General features: G+C 37.0%; 1 protein-coding gene across 3 annotated transcripts in view; it reads right to left on the reverse strand.

Moving 5' to 3' along the window:
- Positions 1 to 773: 773 nt before the first annotated feature.
- The window catches only part of IQCM (IQ motif containing M), a 434938-nt gene continuing 412997 nt past the window's right edge, over positions 774 to 22714 (reverse strand). For all 3 annotated transcript variants that reach the window (XM_073892341.1, XM_073892342.1, XM_073892339.1), the window contains one exon: positions 774 to 1171. In XM_073892341.1, coding sequence (XP_073748442.1) covers positions 1062 to 1171 — 110 coding nt within the window. In that variant the 3' untranslated portion in view covers positions 774 to 1061. The remainder of the gene's footprint in view (positions 1172 to 22714) is intronic.

The following is a 22714-nucleotide window of genomic DNA, read 5'->3' on the forward strand; positions in this document are numbered from 1 at the left end:
TCTTTAAAATGAAACCCTCTCAATTACCAACAGAGAGAATATGGATAATTTAATTTCATAAATACGCTAATGTCTACATTTTAGCTCGCCATCGCTTTTTCCCCCCATCAAATGTTTTACTGCAAACATTTTCTGGTTAGAGGATCAGCATGTTTTTTAATCCAGCTTGGTTCTGGTTTTGGTGAGGCCATGACTTAACATGATTCCTGTAACTGGCTTTTCTAAAGATTTTATTCTAATAACTTCCATATGGATTCTACCCTAAACTCTATTGCATAAAGTAGCCTGAGAGAGATTTTAGTCTTAAACCGGAGTCGATTACAGAAGTAATAGATCAGAGGTAAGAACTGAAAAAATGAAACACACGCAGTTCCTGCCTCTATTCATATCTAGTCTCCACGTTAGGTACAGGTTCTGTTCCTTCACTATCCTTCACTTGTTTCTCCAACCCCATTCATAGAAGGAGGGGGCGGGGGGAGAGAGGGATTGATGGACAAATGATGGATAGACAGATTAAAATGAAATGCAAGATTCTTAAGAAATTAGTGTTAGCCGCTGTGCTTCAAATCCTTTCCGAACTAAGGCAGGTAATTCAGGAGCACTTAAACTGACTTCAAGTTTTTCACTCGAGTGAGGAATGAGAATAGGGAAAAATAATACTATGACCACACTAATAAAGTCATATAGTTTAAAACATATTCTGAGAGACCATATCCAAAAAACTTAAGTGAGTTTTTAGAAATAAAAGTCTTAAATTTTCTTCATGGCATTTATTGGTAATGGAACACAAGAAATTAAAGTCCAATGAAAGGAATACTTGATACTAGGTGGTTTCAACTTCAGTGTGATAAAACAGTAGCTTTTAATGAAGAAGATCCAATGAATGGTTCATCCAAAGATATTTAGAAATTATAAACTGACTTGTTGAAATCTTTCTTTCGCTGTCCAGAGATGCTTGTCATTTTTTTCCTGGTGATATATAATTAATCCATGGCTGATGTTAACATATCTCTTTGGGTAGATAGGTTAAACTCTTAAGATAATAAAATTGTATTGAAACATTATTCTGCTTCTGGTGATAAATGTCTCATTTTTCTTTCTCTTATAGATCTGGATACTAACTTTCCAACAATCCGGATGTTAGCTCTCTTGAGTATTGGATGTCCATTCACTATAAGACAAATATACAATTATATCAGTAAATTTTCAATTAATATAGCAATGTGTCATGCTTTTGAAAACATAAAAATCACATGAAATAAATTACAGTTGTGCTAGAACATTCAGAAGATTTGACTTGGACACATTTCCTTCAGGTGTTTTGCACTACATTCTATATCATGCCAAGACACTTAGCAAGGGTTACTGTGAGACCAAACAGCTGAGAGAGGGATGGCAGAACCTGGATTCCATCAACATACAGCTTGAAATAAATTAGATGCAACATGTGTTTGACCATAAAAGCAACAGTATTGATTTTTTTTTTTGCAATACAATATACTCAGCTCTGATACTGATAGTCAAATCAATATAAACCACTATTCATATAGATTGCTTATACTAGGTCCATCTTTAGGTATAAAATGACTTTCCAAATGAGAAATAAAAGCCATAGATATACTATGTCCACCATTATACACAGCACTAATTTACAGATAGGGCAGTGTATTTTTGCCTTTTAAGACCTTTCATTGTTACAAAACAAAAACATGACTGAAAAATAGTTTGTTATGAAAAGAACAATGCACATTTATACTAAAAGGAATTTAATGACTTGATGTGTTGTAAAAGAAGAATCAGGGCATTGTTGCTGTTTTTTATGTTTATCTATATTGTCATCAGACAAATAGCAAGGCTTATAATAACAAAACTAAATTATACTACATTCAGAGTACTTATAAAATAATTAGTAATTATCATTGCAACTGTGATCATTGGCAACCACCAACTGGTGTTCTAATCTAGTAGTCATACAAGATCAGCATGTTAGTTCTAAAGATCAGATCTTAGGAAAAAATGATCTCCTATTGTGATCTTTTTTAAAATTATATACAATACCAACCATACATTTCATCAGACAGAAGATATTTAAAACATAGGATTTCTCAAAGTAGGTAAAATAGAAAAAAGTGAATATAATGGTCCAAGCTCTTGTTCTTATACATTTGTCAGTCAATCCAGATTTAATACTCAATCTTAGTTTCCTTATTTTTGAAATGGGGATAATATCTATCTTGTCTGGTTGTTGAAAGGATCCAAAAAAGATAACATGTGTAATAATACTGTATTAATATTGACTCATCAATTATAACAAATATACCATACTAACTCAGGGTGTTAATAATAGGGAATGGGAGAAGGGGGCTGCAGGTGAGGGGGGATATAGGAACACACTCTACTTTCCACCATTATTCCTAAAAACCTAAAACTCCTCAAAAAAATAAAGTCTATTAGTTTATTTTTTTTATTTTTTTAAGATTTTACTTATTTGTTTGACAGAGAGAGAGACCGTGAGAGATAGTGAGAGGAGGAACACAAGCAGGGAGAGTGGGAGAGGAAGCAGGCTTCCCGCGGAGCAGGGAGCCCGATGCGGGGCTCGATCCCAGGACCCCAGGACCACGACCTGAGCGGAAGGCAGACGCCCAACAACTGAGCCACCCAGGCGCCCTGAGTCTATTAGTTTTAAACAAGATATGTCTGACACTTCATAAGTATTCAAAATATAGTTGCTGTATTATTATTATTTATATCATGATGTTATAATATATAGGCTTTATAAAGGTATTTCACTAATAATTGTGTGAGATAATAGAAAAATACATATATTGGTCTCTGTCCCTGGTTCTTGGCACGGAGCTCCTAAAACCCTTGTAATTTTCTAAGTGATAAGAGCACTAGGAGCCTCTTTTGTTCTCCTGAGGTGACTCTAGGTGAGCTCCTTGATGAGGGGTGGTCACTGGAAAGAACAAGCCATGATTAGAAGCCTGGAACTTTCAGTACCCTCTTCTGAGAGAAGGAAGGAAGAGGGGCTGAAAATGGAGTTAATGATGGATCATGCTTACTTCAGAAAGCCTCCATAAAAATCCCAATAGTAGGGCATTCTGAAAGCTTCTAGGTTGATGAACGTATCCACACCAGAGCGTGATTATACCCCAACTCCACAGGGACAGAAGCTCTACACCCAGAATCCTCCCAGATCTCGTCCTATGTATCTCTTCATCTGGCTGTTCAACTGTGTCTTATCAATCCTTTAATAAACTGGTAAATGTAAGTGTTTCACTGAGTCCTAAGAGCCGCTCTAGTAAATTAATCAAACCTAAGGAAAGGGTTGTGGGAAACTCTGATTTCTAGCCAAGTTGAACAGAAGTTGTGGGTAACCTGGGAACCTACTACGTGCAATCTGCATCTGAAGTAGGGGGCAGGCTCTTGGGATTGAGCCCTTAACTGTGGGATATGATGCTCTCTCCAGATAGATAGTGTCAGAATTGAATTAACTAACAGGACACCCAGCAGGTGTCCAAGAATTACTTGTTGGTGTGGGGGCAAAGAAAACCTCACATACTGATGACTAGATTCTTGGTGATCAGAAGTGGGATTGGGAGCCAAATCCTAAATTGTAGCATCCATTATTTCACAAATATTTCAATTAAACAAAGAATCATTTAATTTTAGAGAGAATAAAAATATACATGATATATTTTTAATCTTTCAAAGTAAATATTCTTGACCTTCATTTTTGTCATATGGCAGAGAACAATACTTTTGACTAAAAAAGTCAAATCCTGAATTAATTATTATATATATTTTAGTTGCATTGCTAAGCTGGCAGAGAAGGAAGAAAATGCAGAGGCCAAAAACAAAGTAAAATCAGTAAACTTAGTGGATATTTGAAAGCCAAAACCAGTTTTGTTTTGGTTTGGTTTGGTTTGGTTTTTTTGGTCTGAGGTTTTCTGCAGAACCCTGTGTACTTGAACTTCATTCAGCCTTGTAAGAGGAGTGGGGACAGGAGATAGAGCACAGGGTCCACCCAAAATGGAGAGTTCAGCAGGAGACCACAGTGGAGGGCTTGGGCCTCAGAGGGATAGGGTATCAGAGTAGGCAGGATGAGGTTAAGAGAGAGAGAGAGAGAGAGGAGGGAAGGGAAGGGAAGGGAAGGGAAGGGGAGGGGAGGGGAGGGGGGGGGAGGGGAGGGGAGGGGAGGGCAGAGGGAGGTGAAAAGAAGGAAAAGAAAAAAACACTTCAGAGAAAAACAGCAAGGAAACTTTCTTATCTCTAGGAGGCTGGGTAAATAGAGCAGAACCCCAAACCTGGCCCTGGTTTGATGTTCCAGTTCCTATCACCTGTGTGTCCAAAAATATCTCAATAAATTTAGGGTTTGTTGGGCTCCAACAACAAATGAAAAACCTCTACAGAAGAAAGCAACTTCAACCAAGGCTTTTAAAATATGTCACAGAAACATATTTAGTAAATACCTATATGTTACAATGTTGCTTTAAATGGAAAAGCAGATTACAAAGCAGTATCTACAATATGATCCCAGGTTTTTAAAAAAGTTATATGCATAGGAAAACACCCATAATATTATATAGCAGAATATTAATAGTGGGTGGAATTATAATTTAGTTTTAGTTCTGTTTATCCATATTCTCAACAGTAGATATTATCTATGTAAAAATAACAATTTTAGAGATTTTTCGAGTTTCTAGATTGGAATATATGGTGGACAGTCATTTTTACTGTAGATAATGAATAAATAATCAGAAGTTAGATATCTTTGTTTATACTAGAATAATTTAAAGAAATGATTTTATATTGAAAAAGTATTCAAATTAAAAAGATAATATGCTAAAAATACGCATTTCATAGGCTGCATTTTCAGAGAAGAATACTAAAATTTTCTCAAAGATTCAAAGTATGCTTTGTGATCTATTTTCTTTTCAACCACCTCCAGACTCTCATGCTCAAGTCTATTTCATTATTTCTCATACAATCTCTCTGACCTCTTCAAGGTTATGTATTATTCTACACTATTGGCTACTTCTTGTGAACACTTCAAAATGAATCTTTGTAGAGCAACTTGTAAAGAAAACGAATACAGATTGTGTAAAAAGTAAAATATACATTTAGGTCATTGTATCCATGGAGCCTTATTTGCACAGGGTCATGCTAAGTGCTAGGAGCTAAGACCTCTCTGAGTCTCCATTTCCTAACTCAAAAACAATAAACAAACAAAAAAAAACCCCTGCAATTATTATGTTACTCATCGAGATTTAGTTAGAAAAAATAAAAATGAAAGCAACTACGTAACTTGGTATTATGGCCCTGCCTGCCAGATTCTTGTAGTCAATATATAGCAAAAGTATCATCGTAGATGACAAATGATTAGGGACATATTTAAGTAGTTACATTTGATGCTAGTATACAGCAGGGGCCCAAGTGTGAAACTACATTTTGTGCACCTTAGGACTTCAAACAGGAGTATGTCCAGAAGACTGGCAGAGCAAATTCTCCATGGACCCCTTTGCAAAGAAAGACCAAGAAATCCTCTTGGGGAAAAACTCTTAATAGAAGAAGAGTTAGCTGAGTATTTTCATCTTGATGGAATAAGACAGTGGTAGCTGCCTGGGATGGGTGTATTTACGTAATCTGAATTACCTCTTGCTAAGATGATTTTGCTTTGACTCTTCCACTCCCCTGTTCCCTATCCAGCTACGCCCCCGTCCCCGTCCCCCACCCCCGCCCCCCGGGGAGATTCTGGCCAACAACTTTTGTGAGAAAGGCCCCAGTGAGAAAATGGCAGAGCTGACAAATCGGTTTTCTTACACCATGTCCTGGGGTGCTGAGAGCACAGGGTATCCGTGCTGAGAGGAAGGGAACAGTGGTACAAAGTCCGGGAAAGAAGCTTTCTCCTTCAGCCGGTTGGAATCAGGGCAGCATGGTCTGCGCAGGTGCTGATGGCAAGGGCAGCAGCAAGACACCTTCAGCAGGTCTCCTGCACTGCAGACTGACAGCAGAATGCGGAATGCTGTGCTGCCGCCTCGGGTGGCGTATTTATGAGCGTACATGAAATGTCCTCGAAACAACCACGGTTATGGGGACTGCCTTCAAAGAAACTAGAGCTTGCATAAGAGTAGGTAGAAAATTCTGTGTGAACACTTTTCTACATAGTGTTTCGTATATAGTGTCTACATATACACATGTGTGCCTATACGTAGTTGGATATTACTTTGAAATATTAAAGGTTTGCTTCCGACTCTTCACCGCTCCTAGTTCCTGGCTCTGCCATTACAGGCAACAGTGATGGTTTTCTTGAGGGTGACTGAAAATAAATCACCTCGTTTCTAACATGTATCAATTTTGAAACAAGGAAAAAATTATAAATTGCTAATAAACATTCCATTCTTGAGTTTTTGAACAGTCAGCTTCCTCTTTGTAATCTCTAAAGATCGAAAACATCGCTATTTACTAAGCATATCTATTTATAATGAGGTGAGTTATTTTGCGACATTCTACATATGCACTGCCCAACAGCAGAAGAATCCTAGAACAAACAGGACAATGACATTTCAAGGAGGAGGTTCTAAAACACAAAGGAAAAACAATACTTTCAAAAGCAAGGCTTCCACTTGGAAGAGTACAGCTTTGCTCAAAATGTATAGCACTTGGGGGATCCAAGACACCAGAATCTGAAGAACTTAGCACATGGAGTCTTTTCCAAGTTACAGAGAATAGGAATTGGACTAGCAAACTGGTGGAAAACAAAAGAGGAGCTACTGACGCTCTCATGAGAAAGGGTCAGGCACCCTAACCCTCTGCACCTTGCCCTGGGGAAATGGAAAAAAGGAAATCTCAATGACCAAAAGCACATAGAGTTTGCGGAAAGATTTAGAGTAAAGGGTTTTGTTTTGTTTTGTTGTGTTGTGTTGTGTTGTGTTTTTAAAGGTTTTATCTATTCACCTGACAGAGAGATAGAGAGAGAGCACAAGGAGGCATAGTGGCAGGCAGAGGGAGAGGGAGAGTAAAGGGGATTTGTTGAAGGGGCTGCCATCCTTTTGAAAAAACCAAGTGGCCAATATGGTGCTGCCAACAGGAGCTGTGGAGAGGGTTTAGATAATGGTCGTGCAGTCTTACAGAACAAACAGCAGCCCAATGTGGTATGAGGAGAGCTACTGAGATGGCTGAGGTTCCCACGTGGGACTTTTGAGAAGACTGGCTGACTGAAGGAGGCAGAGGTCAGGACAGCCAGGGAACTGAGTATATGCACTTCTCTACTGGAGTTATGGCAGAGACTGAGGACGGATGCCCGTGAATGATTCCCAGGGTTCAGGCGGCATGAGTTAGACTTCAGGAGGCCAGCAAAGAGAAGAGATCACACTGAGGATGTCTGTCACAAGATGAAAGGAAATGGGGAGCAGTGCTGTTATAAGTGGGGGCCTGGCACAGAGTAAGTAAGAATCAAGGACACAATTCGATGGTATCTATAGGCAATAAGAGCAACATAAAAACATGAAAGTTAGAGATGTAGCTTATAGAACACTAAGAGGAAAGCAGTCTGATTACTAATAGGGAAATCTTTTCTATGTGAAAGTCTTGAATATGAAACTCTACTTACTGTGCAATCTGAAAATATGAATTTCATCAAAATTGGCATCAACTCACTGAAGGGGGAGAGGGAAAAGGAGCTGACCTAAGTAACTTGCGAAAACAATGTTTTGACTGGAAACTGGAGGCTAATAACAAAATGCAAATGGACAGATGCAGATGGATACATACAGAAATAATTATAACTATGTTTACAAACTTGGCTTAGTATTCATATTATATTTCCTAGATCTGTCTACTGAGGGATCCCGGAAACCTTAGCAACAATGAACACATCCAGTGCCCAGACTTTGGTTTCTAAAGACTATTCTCCAATAAAAGGAACCAAGAGTTGGACTGCCTGGGTGGCTTGGTTGGTTAAGCATCTGACTCGTGATTTCAGCTCAGGTGATGATCTCAGGGTTGTGAGATTGAGCCCTGCGACGGCCTGGAGCAGCGGAGCCTGCTTAAGATTCTCTCTTTCTCTCTTCCTCTGCCCCTCCTACTTCTTTCTTCACACACACCGCCCCCCCCCACCAAAAAAATAAAGGAACCAAGAGTCCTTGGAGAAATGGCTATCTCTAGGGCGAGCACAGGGACGAAATGAGTCTGCAGAATCTTGTAATGCCAGAAAGTAAGGAAGTGCTCAGAAAACAAAAAGATAGCAGGAGGGGAAGAATGAAGGGGGGGATGTCAGAGGGGGAGACGAAGAACCATGAGAGACGATGGACTCTGAAAAACAAACTGAGGGTTCTAGAGGGGAGGGGGGTGGGGGATGGGTTAGCCTGGTGATGGGTATTAAAGAGGGCACATTCTGCATGGAGCACTGGGTGTTATATGCAAACAATGAATCACGGAACACTACATCAAAAACTAATGATGTAATGTATGGTGATTAACATAACATAATAATAAAAAAAAGAAAACAAAAGGATGGGGGTATTTCAAAGGGTGGAGGGAACCAACCTGAAAAATCACCCAATGTCTGAAACTGGAACAATTTGAACAACAACAACAAAAGAATGTATATTAGATTATAACTCAAAGTATAAAAGAAATATACATGAGTACATGTAAATAAATGATTGAATAAATGGGGGGAGAAAAAATCTTCATTACATAACAATTCTACATAAGTTATATAGATATTCCCACTTTCCAGAGGAAATGTTTCATTTCCCACCCATACCTCCTTGAGTGTGAGCTGGATTTAGTTATGGGATTTCAGAAAATAGACTGCGGAAAGTGGGTGGGGGGGAAAGTAACTAATAGTGAGTGGAGAAATCTGGCAAACACTACCTTGGCCAGTTGATCAAGGTTTATATCACCAGGTTAATAAGTCATATTGGTGGCATGTTCCTGCTAATATGATGTGATGAGAAGGGCATTTCACCTCTGTGATATTCTTTCAAAAAACATATAACCTCAGCATTTAAAAACAATAATGACAATGAGAATAATAGCTTCCATTAATGTACATTTATTCTTTGCCAGGCACTGTGCTGAGTGCTTTACTCATATTATCTCAATTTATCTTTCTACCAATACCAGATGCTATCATTATTATTTATAAGAAATTAAGACTCATAATACTAACATGTCTCATTGGGCTATAGGTAATGTTTGATCCACATATGAATTGCAGAACCTTTTATAACTCACTGGAAACCATAGCACTATTTAAATCACTCATTTTTAAAGTAGGTCTATGTTACATTATATTATTGTCTGTCTTTTTTTTAAAGATTTATTTATTTATGTATTTAGGTGGGGGGAGGGGGGAGAGAATCCCAAGCAGACTGCACTGACCACAGGGCTGGATACGGGACTCCATGACCCTGAGATCATGACCTGAGCAGAAACCAGGAGTTGGATGCTTAGCCAACTGCACCACCCAGGCACCTCTATTGTTTGCCTTTTTATATGTTTGTCCTGTATCTTCAAAATACCAGTAATTTACTTTTTTGTGTCACTGCATTAGTTTCTAAGAGAGTGTCTTGCAGATTAATTAGTGTTCAATAATTTTGATAATGCTTATTTTTGTTTTACAAAAATGACATCGTATTATGCATATTTTTCTTTCTTCACTCAAGAAGAATTCATGGAAATCTCTCCAAGCTAACTAGTACAGTTCCAATTCATTATTTTATGTGGTGCATAGTATTCTGTGATAGGAATGTACCATAACATTGCTTAATGGATTAGTTTACTTTGTTCCTCAGTTTTTCTAAATAAAAAAATGCTTAAAATAAGACTGCTTGTTTATTTAGTAGTGCTTTCATTTCCATGTGATAGATTCCCCCAAGATGTAGTGCAGTCAAAAGTATATTTTTAATTTTAATTGATATTGCCCACATGCTTTCTAAAATATTATGAAATTCATATTTCTACCAGCAACATGTGACATTACTTCTTTGCTCACAACCTAGCCAGCAATAGCCACTATTGTTTTATTTCACTTTGTTTTAATTGTGGCCAGTCTAAAGACTGCTAATCCACTGAGTTTCTTGATTTACTAGTGACTTTGAGCAACTTTGCATATATTCAATGGCTGTTGGATTTTTTTGTGAATGGTTTCTCTACATCTTTTGTCTATTTTGCTATTAGAGTATCCTCTTTTTATTATTTATTTATTAATTTGAGAGAAAGAGCGTGCTCACAGGCATCTGCATGCATGTGGGGGGAGGGGCAGAGGGAAAGAATCTTGAAGCAGATTCCACACTGAGCACAGAGCCAGACCTGGGGCTCGATCCCAAGATCCATGAGATCACGACCCCAGTCAAAACCAAGGGTCAGCTGCTCAACCTACAGAGCCTCCCAGGCACCCCAGATTGTCCTGTTTTGCTCAATTTTAAATAGCTCATCAAAATAAACCTCTGTCTTCTAAAATGCAATTCCACTCCAAATCAAATTTTTAAATAGATTTGTTTATGGTATTTTTTCATAGAAATGTTTGAGATTAAAAAAAAGAAAACAAAGTCATTTTTCTTCTGCTTTATATTCTTTATTGAATATCTTTCTTGCTCCTAGCTTGAATATGATTTCCTTGAAGCTTGATTAATTGATTGATTGATTGATTGATTTAGACTGGTTGTTAAATTTTCTCAATTGCTTCTTTCAGTATCTGTTGATAATATCATATATTTTCCCTAAAAGTATTTATATAATAAACTATGGGAATAGAATTCTGAATTCTTAGTATGGTGTTATCCTTATATTTGGAACAGAATGTGTTTGCACTTAGGGTAATATCCTTCAAGAGATGGCTGGGACAACTTCCTTCTCTCCAAGTACTCAGTGCTCATAACTACTAAGACAAAGAAAGCATGCCAACTTCTTCCACCTTTAGAAACTTTCTTTGGATCTTTCAGGCCCAATTATAAGAAATCCACTCTCAGTAAGAGCCCTTCAGCCAGGTTCATATAATAGTGGCCAGGACCGTTTCCATTACCTGGATCTCATCCTCTGCCCAGTGGCAAAGTGATACAGCTTTGAAGCAAAGACATGAGAGATGAAAATACAAGGGCAATTTTAGAGTTTTCAATTGGAAATTCTTTGTCATATTTTTTCAAGGTGATAGAAAAAGACAAAGTAATAAAAGCCAAAGACTATACAATCTGTGTAAAAGGCACAAATATGAAATTTCTCTGAGCCGAGGTACATCATTTTTTCTGCGGGAGTCATGGTAGTGAATCAAGGCAAGAGCTTAATATTCCAAATAACATGGGATTAACACAAGAAGGAGGCCTATCCAGAAAACACATATTAAAACCTAGAAAAAAATGTGTACAAATGCATTTTACCCTAGATGTTCTCCATAATTTAGTACATCCCTTGAGCATCATTTGCTTTCCATCTCCCTGTCAAAAGGAGTGTGCTGATCCTGAGCTACCACCACAAGCCATCAGTCTTCAGGAGGCCACAATACTCATCAGAGCCCCTCTCCTCCTGTCCTGGCTGCAGCAAGCAGAAGCAGTTGGATTCTTTTATTTCAAAACAGCAAAACACCAAAAAGGAAGTTGAAAGAATCCCACTCTTTACTATCCAAGCCACACACAAGCCTTCCTGACATCCTGTAACCGTGCACCTTGCACCAAGTAGAAAATAAACTCCAAGCAGCCCGTAAAACAAAACAAAAAACAAAAGTGGTATGATATTACTATAATAATATACGAGAAAATACTCAAGTGTTTCATTATTCATTTTAGTCTACTTTGGGACAAAGCAGAGTGAAGATTCAAATTGCCCAATTGCCTCTGAGAAGAAACAATCACAATAAAATTAAAGTTTCCCAATATCTGTGCACAATGGAAAAGAGCAAAGAAGGTTCAGACCATGTGTGTCATAATCTATTGCACTCTAATTGAAATCCAATTGATCTTAACAGGATTTAGATAAGGACAATTAATGGACAAACTTTTCAAAGCAGGATGGTCAATAACTCACCAAGAAGTGATAAAAATTCTTGTGACATTTTTAGTACAGAGTTAAGAGCATGAACTTTGGGATCAGAAAGATGAAAATTCAAATACTGGCACTTTTAACTTAGCACCTTATGGTCTTAAGAAAGATGAGTTTACATTTCTTCATCTGTAAAATGAAGAGAACAGTACCTACTTCAAAGAAATAGTATAGGCATCTAATGAGGAAAGACACATAAAGCACTTGATTTATATTTGAATGTATCGTAATTTCTTAAATTGTATCTGTTATTATCCCCTTCTCTTCTTTTTTGTCCTCCTCTACTGAGATGGAGATTAGTTTATCACCATCTGCCCTACCATTTATTTATTTATTTATTTATTTGGTATTTTGTCGTTGTTGTTTTTAATAGTGTGTGTGCTATGTGAATGCCACTTCCAGACAAACAAACAACCCTTTTCCAATGGACCACCATATTGTTTCCTCTAACCTTTTCCTATAGACATATTCTGTATTTACCACTAATCTGCCTACATTCTGATGTGAAAACCCCTGATAATATAATTCTTCCTCCTTTCCTAATTGGTTTTTAACACACAATGCTACTTCCCGCACCCACATACATCACCCAATTAAATTCCAAGGAATATAAATTCTTCATTTTGTTCATTATTCTTAGGTAAATCAGATAGATAAACCTATCTGGTGTTTCCAAGAGGTCTGCAAAACCATCCAATCTTCCTGCCCTTCCACCTCTCCCTTCTTATATGGGCATGACTCTGGAAATCTTAAGACAGCATCTGATGGAGTGCTTCAAAGTTCCTTCTCCCAGAACTTGAAGCTAGGCAATGACACATTCTGAGTAAACATATTTATTGACTATATAATCCCTTTCCATACAGGGTCTACATGTGTGAAAAGGCTTAGAATTGGGTATGTTCACAGAGTAAATATGCTCACAGTTATGTTTTGCCACTTGATGTCACTCTGTCACATCTAAGCAAATATGGGGCCACTTCCTACCACCAAAATGCACTGCAGTTTAGGCACTTGTCCCACGCCTGAGAAATAACTAATAGTTGCCACAGTAGAAGCAAATAATAAAGATTAATCTCCAGTGTAAGACCAAGGCTGGCTCTAAGTATCCTCTGATGAGGATAGAACACCCTTATCTCCACCAACCACGACCTCATTGGATAGGTCTCCTCTTCCAAAGGACAGAGATAGATATACCTGCAGTGTTTCTGTCTCCAAGAGTATTCAGCTTTCCAAGCTCCGTCATGCCAGAGGTTGATGGAATCACTTCTTTTAACCCCTTGTATTGTATTGGTATCACTAGCAACAACTCAGATGGGTCTCTGATTTTATAATGAAAACCAAGGTTAGTCAATATATCTTTCCTATATAAAGCTACTATGCAAACATGATCCAGCTGTCCCTCATTCTCTAAGATTCATTCTACTATTACTGAAAAACCACGGAAACTAATTTTCAGCCTGAGAATCCAGCAACTATTTCTCATTAAGTCCACCCCAGAAAGAATTTTGTGGAACTGAGCTCATGAAAAACCCCAGTTCTAAGCCTTCCAGATTCACACTCGGCATTTCTGCTTCCAAAGATGGCCATGCCTAGAGATTTAACATATTCTACCCATGACAAAGTCTTTTTCTCCATTTGTTATTTCTCATGAATTTCTTAAGTTTAAAAAAAAATTACACTTAGCCTGAACCAATGATTAAAAACAACCAAAAACAAACAAACAAAACAAATCTCGCTTAATTACAAGTTCCACAGCAGTGAGCACAATCTCATACTCGCAGAGATCCACATCTATCTGACATGAACATTCTCTGAACAGAAGATTTTTTTAAGTAGCCTCTACACCTGGCATGGAGCTCAATGCAGGGCTTGAACTCATGACCCTGAGATCAAGACCTGAGCTGAGATCAAGAGTTGGATGCTTAACCAACGGAGCCACCCAGGGGTCCCTGTACAGAAGAATTTTTAAGTCCTTCAGAAACTAGGTCTCCATTGAGACTTGGTTAAAACTCATGTCCCATTGGAAATTTAGTAAAGTACTTCTTTAGACTTCCTCAAATCAGTAAATTCATATGGTGCTGAATACATTTGCTTCTCTTTCAGGCATATCTTGTCTTGAGCAGGGCATTCTCAACAAAATTATAATTGGCACAAATTCAGTTTTCTTGACATTCCTCTCCTTTATGCTATCCTTTAATCAGAAAAATAAAAATGGTGAAATATACTCTTGGCTCGAGTACAAAGTAATTTTAATGCTGAGCAGAAGTTGGATTTAAAATTCTGGGTTATAGATCCCACAGTGTAACTCATATATAAGCCAGGGATCGATGTGACTCCATTTCTGGCATAATCTAAGGTAATGATGAAGAATTCCAAATTTTACTCAGTCTCAATAAAATGTCCCAAATGTAGTTTCTTAAAATTATTTTAAAGTAATCTTTAGACATCTTTTTGACAGTCAACACTTTTGCACATCCATTTGAAACTCCCTTTAAAAAATATTCTCTCTCGGGATGCCTAGATGGCTCAGTCGGTTGAGTGTCCAGCTCTTGGTTTTGGCTCAGGTCATGATCCCAGGGCCCTAGCATCAAGCCCGCATCAGGCTCTGCGCTTAGTGCAGAGTCTGCTTGTTCCTCCCCCTTCCCCTCTGCTCCTACCCCACTCCCGCTCACGCATGCACATGCACACTCTTTCTCTCTCTCAAATAAATAAATAAATTCTTAAAAATCTATTCTCTCTGTTTGTTTCTCTACTCATCAGTGCTCCTCAACACCAATCCTATGAATCTTTTTGGTCACTCTATCAAAATTTAACCACATATGGCAACTGCTAAAAAATCTATCCTTCTGTCTCTCTTTTATCCAAACTTCAATAAATGTCCCCATAGTCTTGATCTTTCCCTATTTCTCTTCTTCTATTCCCATGCTGTTAATGTGTTTATGCTCCTGAAATGCTGCTCGTACCTTACAATTCTACCTTCTTCATGTATGTCTCTAGAAAAGCATTTTTCTTCTACTATGATTGATGTTTTAGACAATAATCAGCCTATTCCCACCCCCTTGAATTCTGGAGAATAAAATACTCTAACATTGTAACTGCTAATGTTTCAATGGTTGTATAGAAAAGGAAACCCAGGCTTAGAGGGACTAAGTAACTTGCCCAATTAAGAGGTAGATTATGAAGGACTACTCAAGTCAACATCACTCAGAGTTTCATTTAGACAGGCAGCATGAAATGGTGGTTATGAAGACCAACTCCAGGCCATACTGTCCAGGTTGGAATCATCAATCTGCAGCTTACCATCAGTGTGGCCTTGAAAGAATCTCTCTATGCTTCATTTTTCACATTTTTTAAGTGGGGATAGTGACCATATTGCTATTTATAATTTTTGTGATGATTAAATGAGTTAATACATGGGCAAAACACACATAGTAAATGAGTTAAATGAGTAAAACACATAATAAATACTAAATTATTATTATTAACCACTATACTGTATTGCTTTTCAAATTCAAAAAAGAATTTTTAAATAAGTGTAAATTTGTTAGTCAAAATAATATGTGATTAATCTACAACTCAGGTTATAAATGGGGACATACTTGGCTTATTTACCAAAGGAATAATTCACTAACTTGACTCTCCATGTCAGATACTTTAGTAGTTAAACCCTCAATCTGAGTTTGAAATATGTAACAGATGCTTAATGATGATAATGATGATGATAGCAATAATTGCTAACGTTTATTGAGATTTGCTGGGCACTAGGTGCTTATTTGATGCTATAGTACATACTTTAATCATCCCTATTCACAAATGAGGAAGTTGAAGCTAACAGGTTGAGTATCTTGTTCAAGATCAAGAAGGTACTAAATATCAAAGTTTGGGCTTTAACCTATTAAGGTAATTACAGAGCTTATACAGCCTAACGTTCACAACCAAAACACAATTGAATATTACATAAATTTTCAGATAAATATGTTTCAATTATTTGTAAGTCTAATTGTATATCTTTGGTTTATCTTCAGATTGTATTACATTTGATATTCTAATGAAGTTGTGCTGTTGGTTACAGAGTCATATATCTGTTACTGATAATGAACTTTGGGTACAAAAAAATTATTTAATATAAAATTTTTCCTAAATCTTAGAGTAAAAAGAACTCCAGATGATGTACCTGCTAAACCTATGGGCATGGATAATATGTATAAATTTAAATGTAATTTTACCAAGAACTCTGTAAGGTGGCCCCATTCTAGAAGGAAGAAAGCCATAGCCCAGAAAGGTTAATAAGTCACACAGACAGTAAGTGGCAGAATGGAGATTTGAATGCAGGTTGTTTTCTGATCACGAAGTAATTTCCATGGAACCAAGTAGTCTTCCAAAGTAGGTATTGTTGCTTAAATTTATGTTATGACTTCAAATTTTTTTCTTATAAACAAATCTAACTTTAATAAAATCAATCTGTAATCATACCCTCAACTGCATCATTTTTCCTTGATTTATTCTATTGTCACAGTTCCCTGGTTTTGAGAGACAAAATTAGTGGTGTTACACCTAGAATTTTTATAATTCAGCATTTACTGTATTGGTAGTGAAAAAATTACATATATTATCCATCAGATCATATCTGGTAGCATAGGAATATTGTGTACCAGTCTAGACAGTTTCATGCCTGAGACTATAATGCAATCTGTCCCTATAAGATACAATAAGCAGAATAGGTTTATTCTGTTTCTTCTCAGAAGGACTGCAAAAACAAAGACCTTGTGTTAAATCTCCAGAAAGAAAATGTTGACTAGACTGATAATGTGAAAGCAAATTCAATAACTAAATGTAAGATGTTTTCAAAAATACCCTGGATCTTATTTTGTGTCAGACACTGTTCTAAGCATTTTATGTGCACTGTGTAATTTATTTCTTATCACAACTCTATGTGACAGGTGCCGTTATAATCTCAATTTTATACAGGAGGAAACTGAGGCACAGAAATTTTAAGTAAATTTCCCACAGTCACAAGGTTAGTAAATCCTATTTCTGTACCTCAAACCCAAGCAGTGGAGGTGAGGTGACTGACTCCAATATATAAGAACAACAGCATCAGCAGCAACAGCAATGAGTCAGACACCTAGATAAGCACCTTACATATATTTTTTCATTTATTCTTGATACCAACCCTATGAGATGCTACTATTGAAATTCTCATTTCACAGATGAGAAAGCCACAGCAGTTAAATAATTGTACAGAATCACATACTTATTAAATGGCAAGATTAGGATTTGAATCTAGCTAGTCCACAGACTCCATACTTTGGCCTTTGTCTGAATATTAATTACCTGCATAGATATTTAATTGATACACATTTATATTTTACACAAATATTTTTACACACATTATGATCTTAGCTCCAGGAATTTAAATGTAAAATAATTACACAAGTACTTATATACATTTTCTATTCTTAGATACTGATTCTGCAGTGGATATAGGGGATGGACTCCTCCCTTCAAGCTTCCTTCTAGATTTAGAGCAACTGGAAATAAAAACCTTATTTCTGACATGTCCTTGAAACTAAGACTCTGGATATTATCTTCTACCAATTAGCTACACTTTCAAGGATCTGGAAGGTAAAAGGGATGTGAAGATATTTTTTCTACCTGTTTTTTTTTTTTTTCCCCTCTCTGTTAGAAAAAAAAAAAAAAAAAAAAAAAAAAAAAAGTGGGTTCCTTCCACTGCATTGTTCCAAAGACTATTACCTAGATTCTTGAGAAACTAGAAGAATTTGGAACGGTAACAGTAATCCACCTAATTTCACATCCTGATTTCTGGATCAGCTATTGGATGTTTTTGAATTCGTAACTCCAGCGGCAACACTGCCAAGGTGGGAGCTTCCATGGTGGGTCAGGTCTTTACTGCTCTGAGAGCCAATCCTAGAAGTCCTAACTAAAATCCATCCCTGTACCCTACAGCGATTTTTGTTAAGTACTTAATTTATTGTATCAAATCCATTTCTTCTTAAAATATCTAGCGTGCTTTTCATTTCCTCTGCTGAGCCTTGAGATACAGTACTCACTGTGTGAACTGTATGATTGCTCTCTGGAGCAATTCTTGGAACCGATGCATTTTAGAGACTGTGGGGCTATTGTACCTTACACTTTTGTCTTTTCATGCCTTCCAGTCCTTCCTCCTCGCCTCATCCTCCTTTCCTTCATAAGCCTGTCCATTCACTGCTTCTAAACCATTTACAAGAACCCTTTGATAGTCGAGCCTAATATACCCTTTGCTTCCAGTTCAGGAATATTAGTATCATTTTGAAAGAAAAAGAAAATTCAGGAAATAAAACACTCAAAATCAAATCGATTTTGATTTGTTTTAAGCCACTTAAAACAATGATGTTTCTGGGGCGCCTGGGTGGCACAGTCAGTTAAATGTCCGACTTTTGGTTTTCTGCTCAGGTGGTGATATCAGGGTCATGGGATCCAGACCCCCATGTGGCTCCATGTTAAGTGTGGAGTCAGCTTGGGACTCTCTCTCCTTCCACCTCCCTCCCCTCTCTCTATCAAATAAATAAATATTTTTAAAAAACACAATGATGTTTCTGATGAAAGGAAGTTTTGTTTGTTTACTTGTTTTTCTCCCCTCTGGTATATTTAAACTGAGAAATATGTCCTGGTACCTAGCTCCCATCCTCTTGCCACTTTTCACCATTGGTGCAACACCCTTTGCTGCTGCTATTGTTACTGCTTCACCCTTCTCTTAAAAATTGTTTCAAAAAAGATTGTAGGGGAGCGCCTGGGTGGCTCAGTCGGTTGTGTCTGCCTTTGGCTCAGGTCATGATCCCGGGGTCCTGGGATCAAGCCCTGAGTTGGGATCCCTGCTCAGCGGGGAGCCTGCTTCTCTTTCGCCCTTTGCCTCTACCCCCTGCTCATGCATGCCCGCGCTCTCTCTCTTTCAAATAAATAAATAAAATCTTAAAAAATAAAAGATTGTAGGTACTGTACTTGATGCTTGGTGTTTGCCACAAATATAAATGTCTTCAAAACTAGAGATCAAAATCATGCCAAGTCCCTTGCCTCTGCCACAATTTTATACAAAATCCTTCGGCAAAAACCGGTTTTAAAAATCCCATCAATTTTTTTCTAGGATACTCTCTATTAGCAATAAAGTTTAGCCTAAGTGTTTAGCCTAGGAGTAGTCATCAAGAAAGCGCCAAATCCATTCAGTTAAAAAGCTCAATAACTTCATATCAGAGAAGAAATACTGGTACCAGAGCACCTTGCTGAATTTGTACTCAGCTGCACACTAAAATAAATACCATACATATTTATACGTGATGGTTGTTGGGAAGAATATCAGAAGGGTAAACAACATTTGGGAAAACCAACAGCCATTTGTTTCTTTGTACCTGACCAAAAATATGTTCAGCTGGTATTTGTGCTACTACATAGATGGGCGCCTACAACCCATCTGATACTTCTGCTCTCATCCTCCTTCCCTGCAGAAGGGAAGGAGAAGACAGATCAAAAACAATGCCTAAGTCCCGAAATGCCACAGCCAAACCAGAAAAGTATCCTAACAAAAGAGAAAGTCCCTGTCACTGGGAACTGGGTTAGCTCCTACTTTTTGTTTCTGGACGGCAAATGGGAAGTGTTTTGTAGAAAAAACAAATATTAAGTAAAATACAATTCCCACTCTCAAATTGTTTTAAACCCTAGTTTGAAAGTTAATCAGGTTAATGCACTTCTGTGGGAAGAACTGGGACTTTTTGAACTCTGGTTTTTTTCCAGATCTTTTACAAAAATAGAAATAAAATTCCCATTACTATTTTCTTGTTATTCCATTGTGTTTTTACTACATATTGTAATTCATTGATTTTTTCCTCCCAGTTTATGCTTCTTTAAATTCAGATCAGAGGCATGGAAATTCCTCAGCGAATAGTATTTGATGCCACAAGACTATTTTAATTTAAATTTATTATAAATAATCATTCAATGAAACAAACAAATGTCTATTGCATTTTCAATGATAGAGCCAGCAGGGGAATATTTGAGTATTTTATTTCCAATGATTTATTACTGAACATTCACAGACGTACTAAAAATGTAAAAGAATTATACAATTAAAACCAGTTAGAGTCTACAATTAATATTTTACTATATTTTCTTCATTATGTATCTCTCTACCTATCTGCCCTGTTTGGGGATTATGTAATCGGATAGTAAGAGGAATCAGCTGAAACGCCTTTAAAAAGGGCATAACTGAATAGAAGTCTCCCCACCCTTAATAATGTTTTCAACATTTTGACTTCGCTTTTTCCTTTCTAAAACTACTATAAAAATGTGGATAATGTTTGAAGTGAACACTGGGATTATGACTCATATCTCAAATGTTTTCTGCAGGTTTTCTCATATTTTTCAATAAAGTAGGATTTGTTGAGCAGTAGAGGACAAAAGGTTATCATTGAGTATCAGACTAATACATAAAGCTCCTTACATGCCATCACACTGCCCTCGATTTTTAAATAATGGGATTTTATAAAAAGACTGAATAAAGGACTCTAAAGCGATAAACTACAGAGAGATACTAGATGCTATTGCCAAAAACAGATAGCACTCAATTAGTTTTTTTAAAGGCATTCTTATCACATCTTCTCCTAATATTAGCTTTCTCAATAAACAATAGCCTGCTGCAATATTGCCAGGGTTGCCCAGCTGAGATGACAATGTGCAATGGCAGATGATCGGGACCATCAAATTGTTGATGTTATTCACAAATGGCACTCACTGGCCCTTCGGTTTTTAAGACTATTCTATGACTCTAACATGAAACCAGATTAATATTTATGTGGTAAGAGAGATGAGAAATGCATTTTCCTGCAATAAAAAAGGAACTAAAAATATTTTGTGAGTCCATTTTCAGCTACTAACTTTTATCTAATTGAGTTTGAGATGTACATAAAAGGCAACAGACACAAATCTTTCTGCTTTTTAAATAGGCCTTAAATCTTGTATGACTATTCAAGAACTTAGTTAAGGTTTTCAGATTGTATTTGCTATAAACAAAGGAAAAATAGATAGGGAAAAAAATCTCTATAATTTAATGTACTAATGCCACCATTCACACTAGGTTATGCCAGTCTCTGTTTTTTAAACAGATTAATTAGTACATTAAACTACTAATCAAATTAAAGTTTAGAATATTATATAATCTGTTCTTTTTATCCAGAATATAGAAAATTTCTAGTTTTCAAACTAAAAAAAAGTCAGTATTTTAAACCATCTAATTAAAAACTATATTTTCAAGATATTTGGGCACATTGGCCCATTTGACAGTATTGAATTATTTGACTTTCTGAAAGGAAATTCAAATTTTATTTAGATTCTAGAAGCAAAGTAAGACATGTCAAAATCTTTGTAACATTATAATATCTCCAATTCAAGACAGAAAGCAATTACTAGCTTACGATAAACAAAAATTTTCTTAACACTATCTGTAATGCCTTAAAAAGTGTGGCCTCTTCCTATCTTTCCAGTCTCTTCTGGAATGATGTTCACAGAGTTTCCAGATGAGTCAACTACCTAGTTTTCTCCCACCTTAATGAACTGCCTCTTCTCAGCCTTTTAAGGATTCTTCCTCCTTCTCTTTGACTTGGTATCATATTCTGTGCCTTGAACACTCCTCTATCTTCACCCCCTTGATGGCCTTATCCAATCCCCTGTCTTTAAATATCATAAATTTGTTAATGGTGATCAAATTTATGTCACCAGCTTCAATAGCTCCCTAAACTCCAGATTTGGTATGAAAGGGGGCTCTAGGATTCACTACATATCAGGCGGGGAAAAATGAACCCTTTCAGTGATGTGCTGGACTAGTAAGAACAGATTTTACACATCTCTTCCCAATTCTGCATTCAGTGACATCCAATTAGTAGCCTGAAATTGGCCATAATGGGACTATTTCGCCCATGAAAACCAGCAAATGGTACAAATCCTTACCCCTCCAGAACTTAGCAGCACACAAGTGCCTGTGATAGTCTGGAAAGGCCCAAGAAAATGAGGGCCAAGAAAATGCTGAGTAATTAAAATGCCCTTTTTTTGGGGGGGGGGATTATTTTGGTTATTCCTTGAAGATCATTTTCTAAATCTATTGTTTCATTTTATTTAAAATATCTTTATACACACAAAGTTCCAAATCCTGATCAGCAGCTAGATTTGGTGGTCTTGGGGTATTTAACCTATTCATTCAGGTGGAATAAAAAGACTGGAGCAATATGTGAAGATAGAAGAAACAAACTTAATTACTTTAATTAAATTTTACTAATAACTATTTTACTAATAATTATTATCTAGATTGGGATCTTATGGTACTGCTACCTCTAACTCTTTCCCAGTGCAGATATTTAGATCCAGGAGGAGACACTTAACACAAGTTGGCCAATCAAATTTTTTTCTTCTGGAACTTGTAGGCCAGTTAGCTCTTGATAGCCAAGTTGGAAAGTCATATTTATATATTCCATCTGACATTAGTGCTGTGAAGAGCAATATGGTATAGAGCAGGGGAAATCACAAAGCAACAGGGAGAATAAGGCAAATATGCAAAGAGAAACAGCGCCAAGAGAACTCGTGGTCCAGGAAAGAGATGGCAACTTGACATTTCATACCCCATAATCCCATG

This window comes from Callorhinus ursinus, unplaced genomic scaffold (genome assembly GCF_003265705.2).
Source record: "Callorhinus ursinus isolate GAN/ISIS: 27379988/994484 unplaced genomic scaffold, GSC_fseal_2.0 scaffold4, whole genome shotgun sequence".
Lineage (NCBI taxonomy): Eukaryota > Metazoa > Chordata > Mammalia > Carnivora > Otariidae > Callorhinus > Callorhinus ursinus.